Below are 17,470 nucleotides of genomic sequence, written 5' to 3'. Positions count from 1 at the left end.
TCTGAAATCATGAGTGCTTTCCATGTTTTTTCAAGTTGACCTGAAGCATAAAATATTCTTCTCTAGACCTTCATTTTAACTCTGTGTGAGTATTTATGTTTCAAGTGTATTTTTGTAAACAACAGATTGTTGGGAGTCTCCCTTCTGATCCATTCTGTTATCTTCTTCTATTTTACTGGTGAATTTATCCTGTTCATGTTCACAGTTAAGGATCAAGATAGGATATTTGATTTTAATATTATAGGAAATATATATATATATATATATTATACACACACACACACACATATGAAATGGTGGTCCATTTTAACTTTTAGGTAGGCCACTACTTGGGCAAGGTTTTCTAGGTTGTGTAGCCTAAGCTACTTATTCTCCTTCCAATTCTTTCCTCTGGAGCATTCAATTTCATTTGTTAATCCATTTTTATTTCTTTCTTCATTTCGATAATATTTCTCTTTAATTTCCTCTTCATTTCTGGTGTCCAATCCATTTATTTTCCTCTGAGGATCTGCTGGTAGTTGGTATGGTGTTATTCTCTTCTGGGTTTTAGCTCAGAAACCTATAATATTTGTTCTTGTGTAATATTTGTTCTTGTGTAAGTGGAAACACCCAAGCAATGCTTTTTAGGAAGCTGGGGTCTTCCCAGAATGAAGTGAAGAAGTCCAGGCATGGGGGAGGAGCGACATTCATTTGAAAGCATGGAGATGGCAGATGGAATATCATGAATGGGGAGAAGGTGATAAAGGAGTCAAAGATCCAACAGAAAACTGAAAAAAATCCATGGTTGGCTGATTAAAAATAGCCGGGAGAAGATTCTGCATTTTGTGTGTGTGTGTATTTGCACATTATACTATGTTCCTTCTCCTAACATCAAAGTCGCCCATTGGTATCCAAGGTGGGTGCCAGTGGAACATAAACCTTGTCAAGTTCTTGCCACTTACACCATAATATTAACCTATAATATTTCTTTGCAGTGTTAGGTATCTTGTTCTGTTTAGTCCTATCCTTAGTATCAATTCATGATTTGGGACTTTGTGCCAGAGCTAGGCACCATTTCTTCCCACACTTTAGATGTGGGATCTGGCCTGTTTGATCCTAACGTCAATATCTATGGGGTGGTTTGGCCCTGTTTGTTTTTTATCTCAATCACCTGTGCTCCTGCTACTGCCTTCTACCTCCTTTTCTGTGTCTGTGCTCAGTGTGTTGGCAGACTTCATTATCCTTGGACAGAGTTCCTTTGTCCTCTCTCAAGTATCCCTGGTCAAGGCATTGCTTCCGGTTTCTGCTCTGTTCACCTGAGCTCCTGTAAACTTCTCTAATGGGGTCTTTGCTCTTGCTGATGGTGAATCTAATTCCACATTTTTTTGCTGTTTTTTTATTTTGTTATGTTACTAGACTGAATGAAGTCTAGTTTCTAATGTTTCTCTATGGATTTCTTGATTTTAATTTGATCTGATACCTTTTGTAGATCATTGTTGGAGAATATGTGAGAGGTAGGCTTCTCTATGACCTTTCATGTCTCCAGCATAAACAGAAATCTATAGTTATTTTATCTAAAAGAGTCTTATTGATTTAATAAATCATTACAATTTTCAATAATCCCCTGCCATATTAGAAGCTTTCTTTATAATAAAGAAGTGCTACTAAGCAAAACAAATTGATTCACCATGTCTGACCACATATACCATACTCAGTGCATGTAGTCCACCACTTTTTTTTTAACCAAAAGAAAAGACTATAGGCTATCAAATATGGTCAATGTGTTAATTTGTTTTGCTTAGTAGTACTTTAAAATTGTCTGCTCTAAGCTGTGGGCACATCTCTTTTTTCTTTTTGCTTTATATGCAACTAAAAAGTTTTTTCATTGTCTTTAGCATTTTTGGGGAAGTCTTAGTTTATTCTAAACCTTAGACTTCCCTACATGCTTGGGTTCATGCTACTGGGTTAAATTTGTATTGCATTATATGCCTCTCCTTCAGTGTTGGAGATTGACTTTGGTATAGTGACTTTAGAGCTGGCTTTGGAACCTGGAGGACTTGGGATCAAGTCCCTCCCATAGCACATACTAACAGTGTGATCCTGGGCAAGTCACTTCATCTCTCAGTGCTCTAGGCAACTGAGATTGTATATTGCAGAGAAGTCATTGCAAGAGAGAATTTCCTCACCTTGTAGTTCCATATATCAAAGAAATTATAGATCCAGGTCCTATCTCTACCTTCAATGTATTAAAAAACCTAATCACAATAAACAATAAATAATAATAATAACTAGTATTTACATAACTGGGCAGCTAGGTGGTACAGTAGATAGAATGTAGGCCTAGAGTCAGAAAGACTCATCTTCCTGAATTCAAATTGGCCTCAGACACTTACTAGTGTGACCCTGGGTGAGTCACCTAACCCTTTTTGCCTGTGTTTTTCATATGCTAAAATTGGCTGGAGAAGGAAATGACAAACCACTACAGTATCTTAGCCAGTAAAACCCCAATGGGGTCACTAAGAATTAGACACAACTGAAAATGGATGAAAAACTTTTTTTTATAACACCTTAAGGTTTGCAGGGTGTTCTACAAATATTACGTCATTTGATCCACAGAGGAACTCTCAGAGGTAGGTACTATTATTACCCCTATTTTACAGATGACAGAACTGAGACAGAGGTTAAGTGATTTGCCCAGGAACACACGGCTTATAAGTGTCAGTCTGAATTTGAACTCAGATATTCCTGACATTAAGTCCCAGGCTCTATGTAGTATTGCATGCCTAGCTGCCTTCAAAAGGAGCTTACCGGACAACCACACACTTTTCTTTAAATCTTGTACCCTTTACTCTCATAGAGCTTTTCTATAATTGCAGAGGTATTTTATTGAAGCTGCCATCCTTCAAGGATTTTCCCTCTTGGAGCCTATGCTCCAAGTTCAATAAACATTTATTAGGTACCTTTGTGAGCATGTAAGGTCCTATGCTAGGCATTCTCTTCTTTTCTGATTGTTTTGAAATCTGTTCTAGTGAAGACATTTAGGAATCCCTGTGAGCAGAAGGCTGCACTAGTTTCTGGAGAGAGACACCCACCCTCATACACATTCCAACACAGTGAAGAGAAAAAGACATATGCCAATAGCTATAAGTCATATCTGCATTTATAGCTTTCTTGTTATTCCCTTCTTTTATGGATTACAAAGTGAAATGGTCACTTTCTTCCAAAGTTCTAGTCATTTTTAATTCCCTAATTGGGTAGTATTATTATACCTCTAAGGGAACTTAGAGATAATTTAATCTAAATTCCCCATTTAACAGATGAGTAAACTGAGGCCTTAAGAGCTAACATGATTTCTGTTTGTTCCCATAGCTGGTAAGTTGTAGAATGAGGATTCTAACTCAGCTCTTCTGACTTCAAATGCTCTTTCCATTATTCCAAGTTGCTTCCAAGTAAATTTTCCTAGTTGGTTGTCTCTTCCCCTACCTTCGGAGAGATAGAACCATCAGCAAGGCAAGACAGGGATTCCTAAACTGTTCTGCTTTAAGCAGAAGGAAGAATATAGAAGAATTCTGGATAGTTGAAATCACTCGTCTTGAAAATATTTTTGCCTCTGTGTCATCTTCCTCATCTGCCTTGGTAAGGTGATATCCATGAACTTTTAGGACATTCAATGTCTCCCAAATCCTATCACTTGTTTTTCCTTTATCTTGTCCTCATCCCAATACTCTCTGCTCTGTGTGCAACCACAAAGACATTAGAGAGCATCTTAAATACTACCCCTCTTCCCATCCCTTTCAATAGATTTGTTTCTTTTGAACAAGGTACATCCTTCTATTGGGGTGTCCCAGTCATCCTAATCTACCAATCTAGCAATAATCATTGTAGTTCGTATTTAAGATGGTGCTAGAAACTTTTTTATTTGACTCTTGAAACAACGAAGTGAGCTTGGTAATCCAATTATGTTGTTTTTCATTCATTTTCAGTTGTGTTTGACTCTTTGTGACCCCATTTGGGGTTTTCTTCACAGAGATATTAATGTAGTTTGTCATTTTCTTCTCATCTTACAGATGAAGAACTGAGGTAAATGGAATTAAGTGACTGGCCCAGTCACCCAGCTAGAAAGTGTCTGAGGTCAGATTTGAACTCAGGAAGATGAGCCTTCCTGATTCCAGTCCTGGCACTGTGCCACTTAGATGCTATACAAGTATACTCCCATTTTACATAGGTGGAAAGTATGAATTAGGTGAAATGATTTGCCTAAAGTCACATGGCTGGTTAAAAGTCAGATCTAGGATTAGAACCCACATATTCTGGCTACAAGTCCAGTGTTCTTTTGCCCTGAATCAACCATTCATCGATTTCAATGATACGTATGATATTATTTTGTTTACCTCTCTTGGTTAAAGTTTCAAGATTACTTTGGTTTATTGCCTATATTTGGGGAGATGGTTATATAGATGTCCTAGGACATAAGTATTTTTCATGACCTCCTTCATTGTTGTTTTCTCTTGAGAATTACCGGGTGCCACTCTTACAGAGTGTTCTCTCTGCGTGTTGCCTGTGGTCCTCTAGAGCATTTGGTTTTATAGTTTTAGTTAGATATTTTTCTTCTTCTTCCCTTAAGTATCCATTTATAGCACTCTTTATCAGGCTAGCAAGTCTCTTGCTTAACAAGTTTTGCCTTGTATCCTCAAGATTAACATCATCTTTTACCCATCCTTCTGGTATAGGAGGAGGCCATGGTCCAGAAAACCAAACTGTTTTGTGATGCCACCTACACGACTATTTCCATCCTACATTCAATCTAAACCAACCCAATAAGAATTTATTACTCACTTACAACATATGAGACACTATGCTATGTCCTGGGGCTCCAAGGATAGAAACAACCACAATTCTTATCCCAAGAAGCTTGAATCTCAATTTTCTAATCTGTAGAATGGGAATAATAATAACGGTCCTGTTGAGTACACTCTGTCCAGAAAGACTTGCAAGCACAGCTCTGAGGGGCTTAAGTGACTCCTGGCATTGATGTCCCCCACAATCCAATGGCCCTTTACTTTTCTAATCTTCTCTCATCTAATTATCTTTCGTATACTCCTTGGTTTTGCCAAACTAAAGTAGGCTCTGACCCTGAATATACCCTGAACTCTGATGCTCTGTTATATTCTCATCTTTTCTTAAATGCTTCCACCTCTATGTAGCTTCCTCTGACCCCTTTGTTTTGTGAGATTTCCCGCTCAAACATCATACAACATTCTATGCGCACCTCTCTAATTCACCATGTAATATTATACCTAACAGTTGTCTGTGTTGGTGTCTAATCCATTTACTTGACCATGAGCTCCATGAAGCAGGGACTGGGAACCAAGGGAACTCAATAAACTGTTTATCATTGCTTTTAGGGCACCTCATTCCCTGAGGGTGTCCCTATAGTTTTGGAAAACATCAGCCTAGGTCTGCTCCTGTGTATTGCTAGATTTCTCTTGCTTTTCTTATCCTTATTGAATTATGGCCTCTCTGCTGAGATTGTCAACAACATAGAGTTCCTGTTGAGAATTTGGCTGGCTAGGGTGTCTCTTTTCAAGGACATAGGCTGAGACTACCAACTGGCTTAAACACAGGCCCCTTAACAGTCATGAATGTAATAACAACTTCCAGTCCTAACTGACCAGGGTTGCATTAAAAGATGGTTACATTCAGGAATTCCTGATTCTGCACTTCACAAAAGTAAATTGTTCCTTGAGGAAATCCAAGATTGTGTTAAGTTGAAACTGAGCCGACTCAGGGGCTAGAGGGGGGAAAGGGAGCAGAGCAGAGAGCTCAATATTGTCTTTCCTCTGGGCACAGAGAAGGGCCTGCAGCAAATCTGCTGATCTGAATTCGATTGTTGTTACATCGGCTTCGACATTCTTGCCATTTTGAATGAATTTTTTTAAATGATATTTTTTTTTTAGTGTACTTCATTATCATTCCAACTGGCTAAGTCCACATTGCTGACTAATCAATAAAAGTTTATTCAGCACCTGTTCTGTCCCAGGCATGGTGTTAACCACTGGGCATACAAATAGAGAAGTGAGGCAGTCTCTGTCCTTGAGAAGCTTATCTTTGACGGATGAACCCTCCTGGGCCATAATTCTCCTGCATGGAATTGCAGCTCAGGGTTGCCATTATAAGACTTATAATCACAGAGTCTCAGGGTTGGATGGGACCTCAGAAGCATCCAGTCCATCTAGCCCAAGGTCAGAAGCCCCTCTGCAACAGAGCCCACGAACTGACTTCAAGCCTTTGCATGAAGACCTCCTTTGGAATGGACCCTGACACCTGCTGAGGCAGCCCATTCTATTTTTTGATGGGAAATTTGTCCTTTACATTAAACTTCAATTTACCTCCATACAACTTCTGCCCACAGATCCTTGTTTGCTCTCTAGGGTCAGGCAGAACATTTCTGATTCTTTTCCGATAGGACAGGGCTTTATATACTTGAAAATAGCTATTATGTCCCATCTCCGATACTGAATCTTTTTCTTACTAAACACTTCCAGTGCCTTTGGCCAATTCCTGTATAGTTTGAACTCCACGCTCTTGGTTTCTCTCCTCTAGATGCATTCTAGCTTATCAATTTCCTTCCTTGGATTTAAAATCAGGAACCTTAGAGATCATTTAGTCCAGGGGTAGGGAACTGTGACCTTGGGTCACATGTGGCCCTCTAGGTCCTCAAGTGCAGTCATTTGACTGAATCCAAACTTCTCAGAACAAATCCTCTTAATATAAGGATTTGTTCTGTAAAACCTGGACTCAGTCAAAAGACTGCACTTGAGGACCTAGAGGGCCACATTTGATCTTGAGGCCACAGGTTTCTCACCCCTGATAGTCTAACCTTTCATTTTCCAGAGGAAACTGAGACATGGAGAGACAGTGTGACTCTCCAAATCACCAAGGTACTAATACCAGAGCCAGGAAATGAATCCAGGATTTTGGTTCCAAATTAACCATTCTTTTCATCACTCTAAGTCTCCTTGGACTTCCAAAACTCTGGACTTGGTTATTTTCATTTTGAAGAAAGCCAGTGAGTTTGATCATTATAGTGAACTTTATTTCCTAACTTGCATTTCTTGTGCAATATTCAGAGCAGGTAAAAGATCAGCATCACCATGGGGAGCCGGTACAGTATTTATCAATTCCTTCTTTTGAGTGTATTTCTAACACTTAATTTGGAAATTGGTAATCTGAGTTCACAGGCTGAACAATAGCTTTACCAATCACTGTTGATTTTCCTTTCACAGAAAATCATTCATTACTGTATTGGCAGCTGAGTCTTTCTGAGGCCAGTCCCTCCTGATAAGTGAGGTTCTTCAGGTGTGTTTTTTCTACCTTTCTGGGACTTATTTCCAGGACAGGCAGAAATGTTCTAAAATATTTTCTTATTGGAAGCATTTTGGTGGTGTATTGAAAAAATTTGGTTTTAGGCATTTAGCTATTCTTCTTTCAGACTGTTTCCATTCTAAAAATATATTCCTTTCCTGCTTGTCATCCCTGGCCTGTCCTGCCCCTTCTCCAGAGCACCCCAAATTTGTAATATTACTTGCAAGAAACTTTAAGCTTCTGAATTTATTGGCAGGAGGATGCTAGATGTCTCAGTAGCTATAACACCGGGCCTAAAGTTAGGAAGACCTGAGTTCAAATCTGGTCTCACACACTTAGTAGCTATGGGACCCTGAACACGTCACCTATCCCTGCTTACCTCAGTTTCTTCATCTGTAAAATGGAATGGAGAAAGAAATGGCAAACCACTCCAGAATCCTTGCCAAGAAAATCTGATGGCCAGTATTGGCATGTTGTGGTCCACAGGGTCACTTAGACTTGGATATGACTGAACAACAAATTTATTGGCACCTCCTTGCCTGTGGTGTCATAGGTACAAAAAGTAATCATTTGCACCTGAATTTGACCTTCTTCTTCCCTATGAGATGCCAGGCGTTCTATTATATTGCCAAAGCACTTTGTTATATGGGACAACCTACCTGCTCCCATACTTAATTTGGAAAAGGGTTGAGTGCCTGGTCTAATCTGAACGATTCTATAGTCTGATTTGTCTTCCTCTGTTTGCTCATCTTGACAACCAATTACTTGACTTTTGAGGTCTTTGCCACAGTAGAACTCTCTTTCCAAAGTGGAGAGTGCTGTGTCCCAAATTTCTGGGATTTTAGGCAGCTGTTGTCAGAGCTTCTTTTAGGCACCTGCCCCAGAACTGTGAGGGGGATTTACTCTCCACAGCCATCACAAGCTCTGTCACACCAGTGCTTCTCACCCCAGGACTGCTACCCAAGACTGTGACCCAGATCCAAGCAGGGCAAAGCAAGAGAATTTTACCTCAGCACCAGCAAAGAGATTCCTACATTTGCCCTCTGATCAGCGGTTTGGCACCCCCACCACCTGTGGGCCTGGAGCTCTGGAAATAGCCACCACTGCTGCTGCCCCCACCTCTACCTGTCCTGGGGGCAGGGATCAGACCTCACTCTTCTCTTACCCAGGTCCAACAGAGTTTCCCCACTGACCTTTTACTTTCTTTTTGGCATTTATGGGTTGAGAAGTTTGGAAACCACCACAGCTGCCAGGGATTCAGTCCCCTGGGGTCTACTGCAACCAGTCTGTACCACCAGTCTGTGCCCTGCCCAGTGCGATAGACCCTTTCTATCAGCCTGCCAGGCTGCCTTCAGTGGGAGATTTGTTTCACTCTGCCATTTTGTGGGTTCTGTAGCTCCAAAATTTATTTAGAGTCATTTTTTACAGGTGTAGGAGGTGGTTGGGGGTGAGCTCAAGCAAGTTCCTGCTTTTACTCCATCATCTTGGCTCTGTGTCCTACCTGGCCTAATCTGGATGCTGGATCTAGAGGGAGCTTCTCATACCATCGGTGGCCTCTCTCTCCAGATCATTTCACCCAGGGCTTGTACTGTCCTTACTATTGAAGTTACAGCTTGTCCTGCTTCTCTGGAGATCTTGGTTGCTACTATCTTTGTGATTCTCAACAAGTCACTAACCTCTCTTAGTTTTCCTCATCTCTAAAATGGGCATAATAGCATCACCTTCCTCACAGGGTTCTTGTGAGGAACAGATGAAAGAATATAGAAAGAGCTCTGAACCCTTTAAAGTTCTGTATGAATCACAGCCATCATTCATATCCTTTCTTTTTGAGTGACTAGCATATCTCTTATTAGAGATGTGGAGGTATTTCAGTCCTCTTTGCTGCTGCTGATCTGTGGAAAGATCTCTAGGCAAGGAGTCAAAAGCCTTGGGTTCTAGCATCAATTCTGCTGCTAACTGGCCATACGACTTTTGCCCAACGTGGACTCTAGTTTCCTTACATGGAAAATGATGCTAATGCCTGTCTCAATTTAACTCTCTTCAGGTAGGTGGTACAAAAAAATAGATTAATGAACTGGGAATCAGGAAGACCTGAGTTCAAATACTACTTTAGATGTGTACTAGTTGTATGACCCTAAGTAATTCATTTAACCATGTGGGTTTCAGTTTCCTTATCTATGAAATCAGGGGCTTGTACTCCATGGCCTCCAAAGTCCTTTCCAGTTCCAAATGCAGGATTCTATGAAAATATAATAATATCTGTTCTTTATTTGACAATTCTAAGTAAATGTAAGACGTGTGTAACAATAATCATAGGTCAGCGGGATGTCACATTTTATAATGCTTTAACATTTATGAAGCACTTTATAAATATTATCTTATTTGGAGACATCTCATGTCTTTCTATCATCCACATACCTTGTGCAAAGTAATTAATCAATAAATGTTTGGTGAATGAATGCATGAGCAAATTACTGCATCCTGTTCTAGGTACTATCTTTAAATGTCTCAAATGTGTTTACAATGTTGTTTGATATAAATGGACAGAGCACTCAGTCAGCAAGCATTTTTTAAGTGCCTACTATGTGTCAGGTGTTATGCTAAGCACCAAAATCACCACCACCAGTAACAAATGCTGCATTACTATAATGACCAAACTTGGCTCTGGAGAGAAAATGAGGAAGTGTAGAGTGTGTGGGGGTGCATATACGATGTGCCCTCCATTGTGTGTTACAGGCAATGACTATCTGGGTAGGGAAAGGGAGGGGGAGAGGATATGTTTGGAAAGAAAGCTGGCATAAAAATCAAATATATCAATAAAAACCTGAAGGGAGATCTGGTGGCTGGGCCTCTTTAACTTGACTTTGTTCCATACTTGGGTCACCCTTGAAATGTCTCTAATGGCTTCCCTATAGCAGAAGGCACTTGGAATTGTGTTTTCCATTTTCTGCCTCAGCAGAAACCATTTTGTTAATGAAAGACATTATCTGCCAGTGAGTTCTCTGGGACAACAGGGTTTGAAAGTTAGTGGCCAGAATTCACAAAAACCAACACAAATTATTTTCACTGTAACACTTTGCTACTATCTAGTAGGCATCGTGTTTATGTTATATGCATTTCATTCTCTCTTCTTCCACTTTTCTGACCACTGTTGTGGTCTCCTTTGTTGGATCTGGAGTCAAGAATATAGAGTTTTAGATCCTGCTTCTGATATTTCTTAGCAGTGTGACCATGTGCAAATTGCTGAACCTCTCTAAGCCTCATTTTCTTCATCTATAAAATGGGCATGATAACACATATAGCACCTGCCTTCAAGGATTCTTGTGATACTTAAATGAGATAATGTGGGCAAACCATTTTACAAAACTTTAAAGTGCTATCTAAATGATATGTGACTAGTATTACTGTCCCGTTCCTGTCCTGTACACATGGCTACTCCCCCAAGGAAGACTCTCTCCTGTGTTTTCTTCTCTTTTCTCTCTCTAGGAGCAAATAATCACATATTAGAGTTGGGAGGAATATTAGAGGTCATATAGCCCAATCCCCTCAATTTATAGGTGCTCCAAATCATACAGATTATTATTAATCATTACAGATTATAATTAAATGTTAGAGAAGGGATTTGAACCCAGTTTTCTGAATACAAAACCTTTTTACCACCATAGCAATCTATTCTCTTTTCCTTGGTGACCTCTTACTCTCTTCTGGGTTCATTGATCAACTGTATGCAAATGACTCCTCCTCACTCTATAAATCCATCCCAAATCCATTTCCTAAACTCTCATCCCACATCTCTCCTAATCTCTAGTGTGTTGTGGGATTTTGCTATTGACATTACTATATAACATTGCTGCTTTCACTGTCCTTTCCTGTTTCCCTAGTCTTCAGAATCTTTGGAGAAGCAGTGCGGTAGATTGAAAAGAACCCTGGGTTCAGAGGCAGAAGGGATGACTTCTGGTGGTTATGATTGTGGTCACAGACTCTAGGACTTTTGCTTGCAAGTTTCCTGTTAGATGGCATCTCTTCCCTAAGTCACCCTTCAAATCTTGCTGCTTTGGTTCATTTCTCCTCGTCTCCTTTCTCATTTTACTGCTGGTGTCCACATATATTTCATGAGCTCATGGGATGTGTAATCTGGAGAGAACATTAAATCTAATTTTCTTTAAAAATGCATTGTCAGAGAAAGAGGAAAAACTATCTGGGATGAGGAATAACACTGGGCTAAACCAACCATTTGCTGGCAAAGACTTCTCTGCAGAGAAGCATTTCAGTATCAGAATGAGAGCTGAGGAGAAGTAGTCCAACATAATCTCCATTGTTTTATTTAGTGCAATGCTCATGTTATTACCTTTTTTACAATAATATTTGATGGAAAGTCATCTGGGATGTTAACAATGAGAACTCAGGTCACTGGAATCTGCTTGTTGGGTTGAAGTGGTGCAACTTGTTTTGTGTATCATTTTATACTTAGCTCGGTGTGTTAATTCTAGTAGAATGCAATCTCCTTGAGGACAGGCACTGTTTCATATTTGTCTTTCCATCACCTCCAATGTAGCAAGCACTTGATATAGCTTGTTGTTTAGTCATTTCAGTTGCATCTGACTCTTTGTGATCTCATTTGTGGTTTTCTTGGAAAAGATGCTCAAGTGATTTGCCATTTCCTTCTGCAGTTCATTTTGCAGATGAAGAAATTGAGGTAAACAGGTTCAAGTGACTTACCTAGGGTCACACAGCTAGTAAATGTCTGAGGTTGGATTTGAACTTGGGTCTTCCTGACTACAGGTCTGGTGCTTTAGCCACTGTGCCATCCATGTGACCCTAACTTGATACAGGGCCATAGGATAATGAATCTATATGGAGAAACTGAGACCCAGGGGGTTCTATGACTTACCAGGTCACATGAGGAGTGTCAGAGGTAGAATTCGAACCTAGTTGTTTTGATTCTAGAGTCAGTTGAATTGGAAATGTCTGTAGTGCAGTGTGGACCATAGTGGCAGATGGACCCCTTCTCAGAATAAAGTTTTTAAATGAATAAAATAAGTTATATAAGATTACAAAGAAAACTAATTCCATTGAAATAAAAATTCAGTGTCCCAAAAATAAAGTTGCATTAAAACATTAAAACCCTGTATTAAAAAAAGTTCAAAGACTCCAGACTAAGTTTCAAGAAGATGACTTTGGAGCTAACATGTTGAATTGAGTATGCATTTTAAAAAAGTACCCAAACCAAATTGAAATTTATGAGATGCATAGTTTCATATACAGTATTCTCTTACTATTTTTTAATGTAGAAATAGGTGTTTTTCAAGTTCAGAACAATGGCAACAAGAGATTCCCCCCCCCCCCCCCCCAACTCTGTATCTAGGGTTATACAAGGAAAGACTGTAATGGAACAAAGTCTTATCTTGGTTGTTAGTTTGGAGAATGCTTTGTTGGATAACAGTGGAACCAGGTAGCTTAAAGGCACTGGTTTAAGGACTCCTGTCACTTTGGAGGTGAATCTGCAGATCCTTCTGTGGTCTAATCCTTCTAAGATCTTGCTAAATGAACACCTGTGATTCCCCAACACATATTTATTAACAACTTACTATGGGAAAGACCTCTTGTTCAAAATTGGGGGAGTATAATGAGGGAAAACCACATAGTCTCTGCCCTCAGGGTGTTTGCATTTTAACAGGAGGGATAGAGCACATAGACAAAGGATCATTACCATATGACAGAATATGATAGGGGCAAAGGAGAACTTGACTGAGTACTGTGTGAGAATTGGAGAAAGGGTTACAATTTTTACCTGGAGGTGGGTGGTGGCATTGGTTTTGGTATCAGGGAAGGCTTCTTGAAGGAGGAGGCTCGTGAGTTGGGCTTTGAAGACAAGGAAGGACTTCAAAAGGTGGAGAAAGGTGGTAATGAGGTAGCTCAATTTAATTGTCAGTTCTGGCCGCTCTCTTGTGGAGACATTTTGGTTTCTAAGGGGAACGGGATAGAAAAATGAATATTTGTGTATGGTGCCCTGACCAAATCAGCTTAAGAAGAAACACAGTCAATTTGGTAAAAGAGGGAGATCCAGGCTGTTCAGAAAGTGCTAGAGAGAGAAGAGAGGGAAAAGCCTCTGGCAAAAGCCAAAGGTGGGGATGCTTACAATGCAGTAAAGTCCATATAGCTGTTGATAGGGCTTTGAAGGTTATAACTGAGAAATTATAAATCAAATAACTAGGTACTATGAAACAATTATACATAAGGATTATGGGGGCCATGCCTGACAGAAAAGTGGATATTTTGACTTTCTCTTCATAAGGTAGAGATGAGTCACTACATGCTAGTAGTTTATGCTCTGAGGCTTTAGAGGGGATAAGATAAACACAGGAGGAGTCAGAAGAAGGTGACAAGAAAATCTCCCTAGGGAAGAAAGAATACATAGGCTGGCAGGATTTGAGCACAGCTGACAGGCATGCGTGTGAGGAACTGTTGGACTGGAGGCAAGTACTATTGGAAATTGATTGGAGCATTGCAGAATCTTCCTCTTTTGTGAGGAGCTGACTGGGCTTATAGCCATTTAGCACTCTCTGCATCCTGAGAGAGATGAAATCTTTCAGGAGCTAGCCTGTTTCCCTTTTCTGTCATCTGTGGCTCAAGAGGGAGATATAGAGGGATAAAGAGGATTAACATTGACTTTGTTATGAGTTATATTGATTGAAGAAGAGGCATAGCTTTGCTGAGAGATGATTGGAGAAAACAATCCTTTCCTATTGGAAGAGTAGGTTGAGGAAAGACTATGTAGCTCTGGTGCTATCCTCAGTTTGAGAGAGGAGAAACCCCACAGGAGTTTGCCTACAATACCCTGTTTCCTTCTATGGATTGAGAAAGGGAAACCCCTTGTATCCCATAGAGAGTAGGCCTGATTAGCTTGGACAATTCCAAACTTAAGAGAACTTTGCTTTCATTGAAAGATTATGATGCTGATTATATATATGTATGTTTTTTCCCTAAAAGAGCATACTGCGTTCTCTTTGACATTTCATGTTTCTATGTGAAAAGAGCTTGACATTGTTACAGCATTCCTAGAATAGCAGAGCAGGGTTTGTTTGTTTTTTGACTAGCAGGTGATATGAAGTAGAGACTATCCAACAAAAGGTCCATAGATGTGAAGACCTTCACTTCAGAGTTGTGAGTCGCTCTAAGCACATGAATCTCCTTATTCCCATGCTTCACTGTTAGGTTTCTGTGTGTGCTCACTTTCCACCATGGACTTGGTATGCATTGGTGGGAGAGTGTCACCCAGGCTCATGGGTAGACATATTTTGATTAGTCTTTGAGTAAAAGTTTGCACCATTGACTCTTTCACACCTGAAACATTTACTAAACAATAAGGCAAAAGCAAGATTAATGTTGATGAGTGATCTAAAAATATGTCACTCTTAGCACCGTCTACCCTTTCCCTATTACTGCTACCATGAAAATTGAAAGGGGGTTATTTAGGATTGAGGGCTGTTTTGTAATTTTTCTTGCTTCATGGTTGGCATGGCTCCAGATTTTAAATAATTTGTACCTTATTTTGAGCCTCTTTGAACAAAGATGGACTTTTCTAATAGAGTAGAAATCTGTCAGACTACAAAGGAAAGTTATCCTGCTTGGCAGGGATTGTACTCTCCTGGCATAGCTTCCCAGACCTCAGGATCACCATCATAACAGAATGAAGCACCAGAGTAGGATTTTTGCGTGGTTTAATGCATTTTTTAAGCCATATAAAATGTAGACTATAAGTGATGATGATAAAAATCTGAGCTAAAACCTCCCTCTTATTGCAACTTTGACCTTCAGTGAAATGATCTAGTAGTAATGTACTTTCTATTCCTTTTCTATTTCTCTTTTGCTGTAGCCATAATAAATTGGAAACATCTCTATTAATTTTTTATTTTACTTTGAAGCCTCACAAATATGTTTTTCCCCCTTAATATATCTTGTATAATATAGTGAAGATATGGAGATGATGTGAGAAAGAACCTTTTTTTCTAAACATGGAGAGAGACTGCGGAGAATAGATAGAGCTTGGTTCAATCCTATTTAATTCATGCCAAGGAAGCATTCATCAAGCACTGGTCACTTGAGATACACAGACAAAAACTAAATAACCCCTGACATTAAGGTGCTTACATTCTCCTGAGAAAGGGGTGGGGGAATCAATTAATTGCTAGGCATTTATTAAGGATCTACTATGTGTCAAGCACGGTGCTAGTCTCTGGATATTGCATATGCACAGTTAAATAAATCCAAGGTAATCTCTGTGTGAAGAAAGATCATCTGAGGAAACTGAAGGTGTTAGATGGTGCCAGAGCTGAGCTTTGAAGGACCATAAGGATTCTGAAAGGTGCTGTTAAAGAGAGAGAGAGAGCGCGCTCCAAGTATGGGAGATGGCAGAACTGAGTGAAAGTTTCTCTTTCCTTCTTTTAAAAAATGATTGTATATAAGGCAGTACAGTATGAAAATATGGACATGAATGATATATGTAAAGATATAATCGGAATGATTTATAAGTTATATGCCTTAGAATTTTGATTACACCCCTCTAAGGTGGGTCTTGATTCCATAAAATCAGCAACTAATTCAGTTTTTGTATGGTTTCTTTTTGCCCCCTTGATTATTAGGAGTTAATAATAAAAGTCCGGTGGCATGCTATAATTTCACTCATCAAATTTTTTTTCTCTCACCTGTTACTAAAAAAAAAATGGGAGAGGATTCTGATTCCTTGAACTGGTTTCATAGCTCATTTGCCTTGGGAAGTAGAAATGTATGAATGCTTTTTGAAGGCTCCATGTGTGATTTTGCCATTGAAATGTTGGGCTTTGAGCCTTTTCAGAAAGAAGATAGTGGACCAATCTTCCTGACTGGAGCTGGTAATGTGATCAGTTCTGCCTAAATGTCTCTATGGAGGGAGCCTGAGTCTCTTCCGCTCCACCTACGTATCATGAGAGCAGTCACTTTATCCCAAATTGTGTGCTTTGGTAATTGGCACTTGAGAGGGCTTTTAATGGTTCTCCCCAAAGCTTTCCCGTTGTGATTTGAAAGAGTACACTCACTATAATTTATTCTCTTAAAGCACCAGCACATATTAAAATGTGACAGTATTTTTTAATGAAGTGTATTCTTTCCATTGGGAAGGGAACCAAAATTGCTCCTTATCCATAATTCAACTTGTAATTGTCCATGTAATGCTAATGACAACAACAATCACATTCTGGGGTTATGCTTTGGCTGCCAACTTCGTATCATCCCAACTAATTATTCTTTTGCATTTTTGGGGAAGGATGAGATGTCAGTTGTTAGCCCCATAACACAGATGGCAGAAACTGAGGGTTGGAAAGTTGAATGACTTTCTTTTCTTGCCTAGGATTATAAATGTTAATTCTGTAGGGGGAACTTAGAGATGACCTAGTCCACTACTGTCATTTTATAGAGGAGAGGGAAGTGACTTACCTATGGTCACATAGCTAGTATGTGAAAGAGTTGGGTCTTGAACCCAGATCTTTTGACTCTCCAAATCAAAGAAGCTTTCCATTATATCACAGCCTTCCTTCAGATAGTAGGTAATAGGGTTATAGCTCATAGAGCTGTGAGGGGCCTTAGAGGCCATCTGATCCAATTCCCTTAGATTATAGATGAGGAAGTTGAGACCCAGAGTGGTGAAGCAACTTCTTCAAGGTCTCAAGGTAGTAAATATCAAAGGTGGGATTTCAATCCAGATCCTCTGATTTTATAATCAGTGCTTTCCCTACAGTAGCACATCTATGTGATTGACTTCCTGATTTGTTTTTGTTTTTACTTTGCAGTTTCAGAAGACATTTGAGTCCCTCAAAAATGCATCCAACAAATCTGATCTGCAGAAGACCTACCAGAAGCTTGGCAAGGAGCTAGAAAATCTTGATTATTTGGCCCACAAACGCCAGCAGGTAAAGAGAAAAAGCTATGAATGATGGGAGAGTTGAATATTTTGCATCTCCTTGAATGGCCTTTGTACTTGTCAGTTTCCTTGGAAGAGAACGTGACAATGATAGTTCTTGGGGACTTGGTCCAACAATACATGAAAAAATAGAGGAGTATCATACTGTCTAGGTATAATGATTCAACCTAA

The 17,470-nt window shown here is 39.6% G+C and overlaps 1 protein-coding gene across 3 annotated transcripts in view; it reads left to right on the top strand.

The window, feature by feature from the left end:
- CTNNA3 (catenin alpha 3) overlaps positions 1-17,470 on the top strand; it is a 2,053,326-nt gene that overhangs the window by 123,141 nt on the left and 1,912,715 nt on the right. For all 3 annotated transcript variants that reach the window (XM_069101886.1, XM_069101885.1, XM_069101888.1), the window contains exon 5: positions 17,169-17,288. In XM_069101886.1, the coding sequence (XP_068957987.1) occupies positions 17,169-17,288 (120 nt within the window). The remainder of the gene's footprint in view (positions 1-17,168; positions 17,289-17,470) is intronic.

Source organism: Petaurus breviceps, unplaced genomic scaffold, assembly GCF_028583685.1.
Source record: "Petaurus breviceps papuanus isolate PSGF00001 unplaced genomic scaffold, PetGlider_PUasm1.0 490, whole genome shotgun sequence".
Lineage (NCBI taxonomy): Eukaryota > Metazoa > Chordata > Mammalia > Diprotodontia > Petauridae > Petaurus > Petaurus breviceps.
Note: the sequence above shows the minus strand (reverse complement) of the source record. Positions and strands in the feature narration are given on the sequence as shown.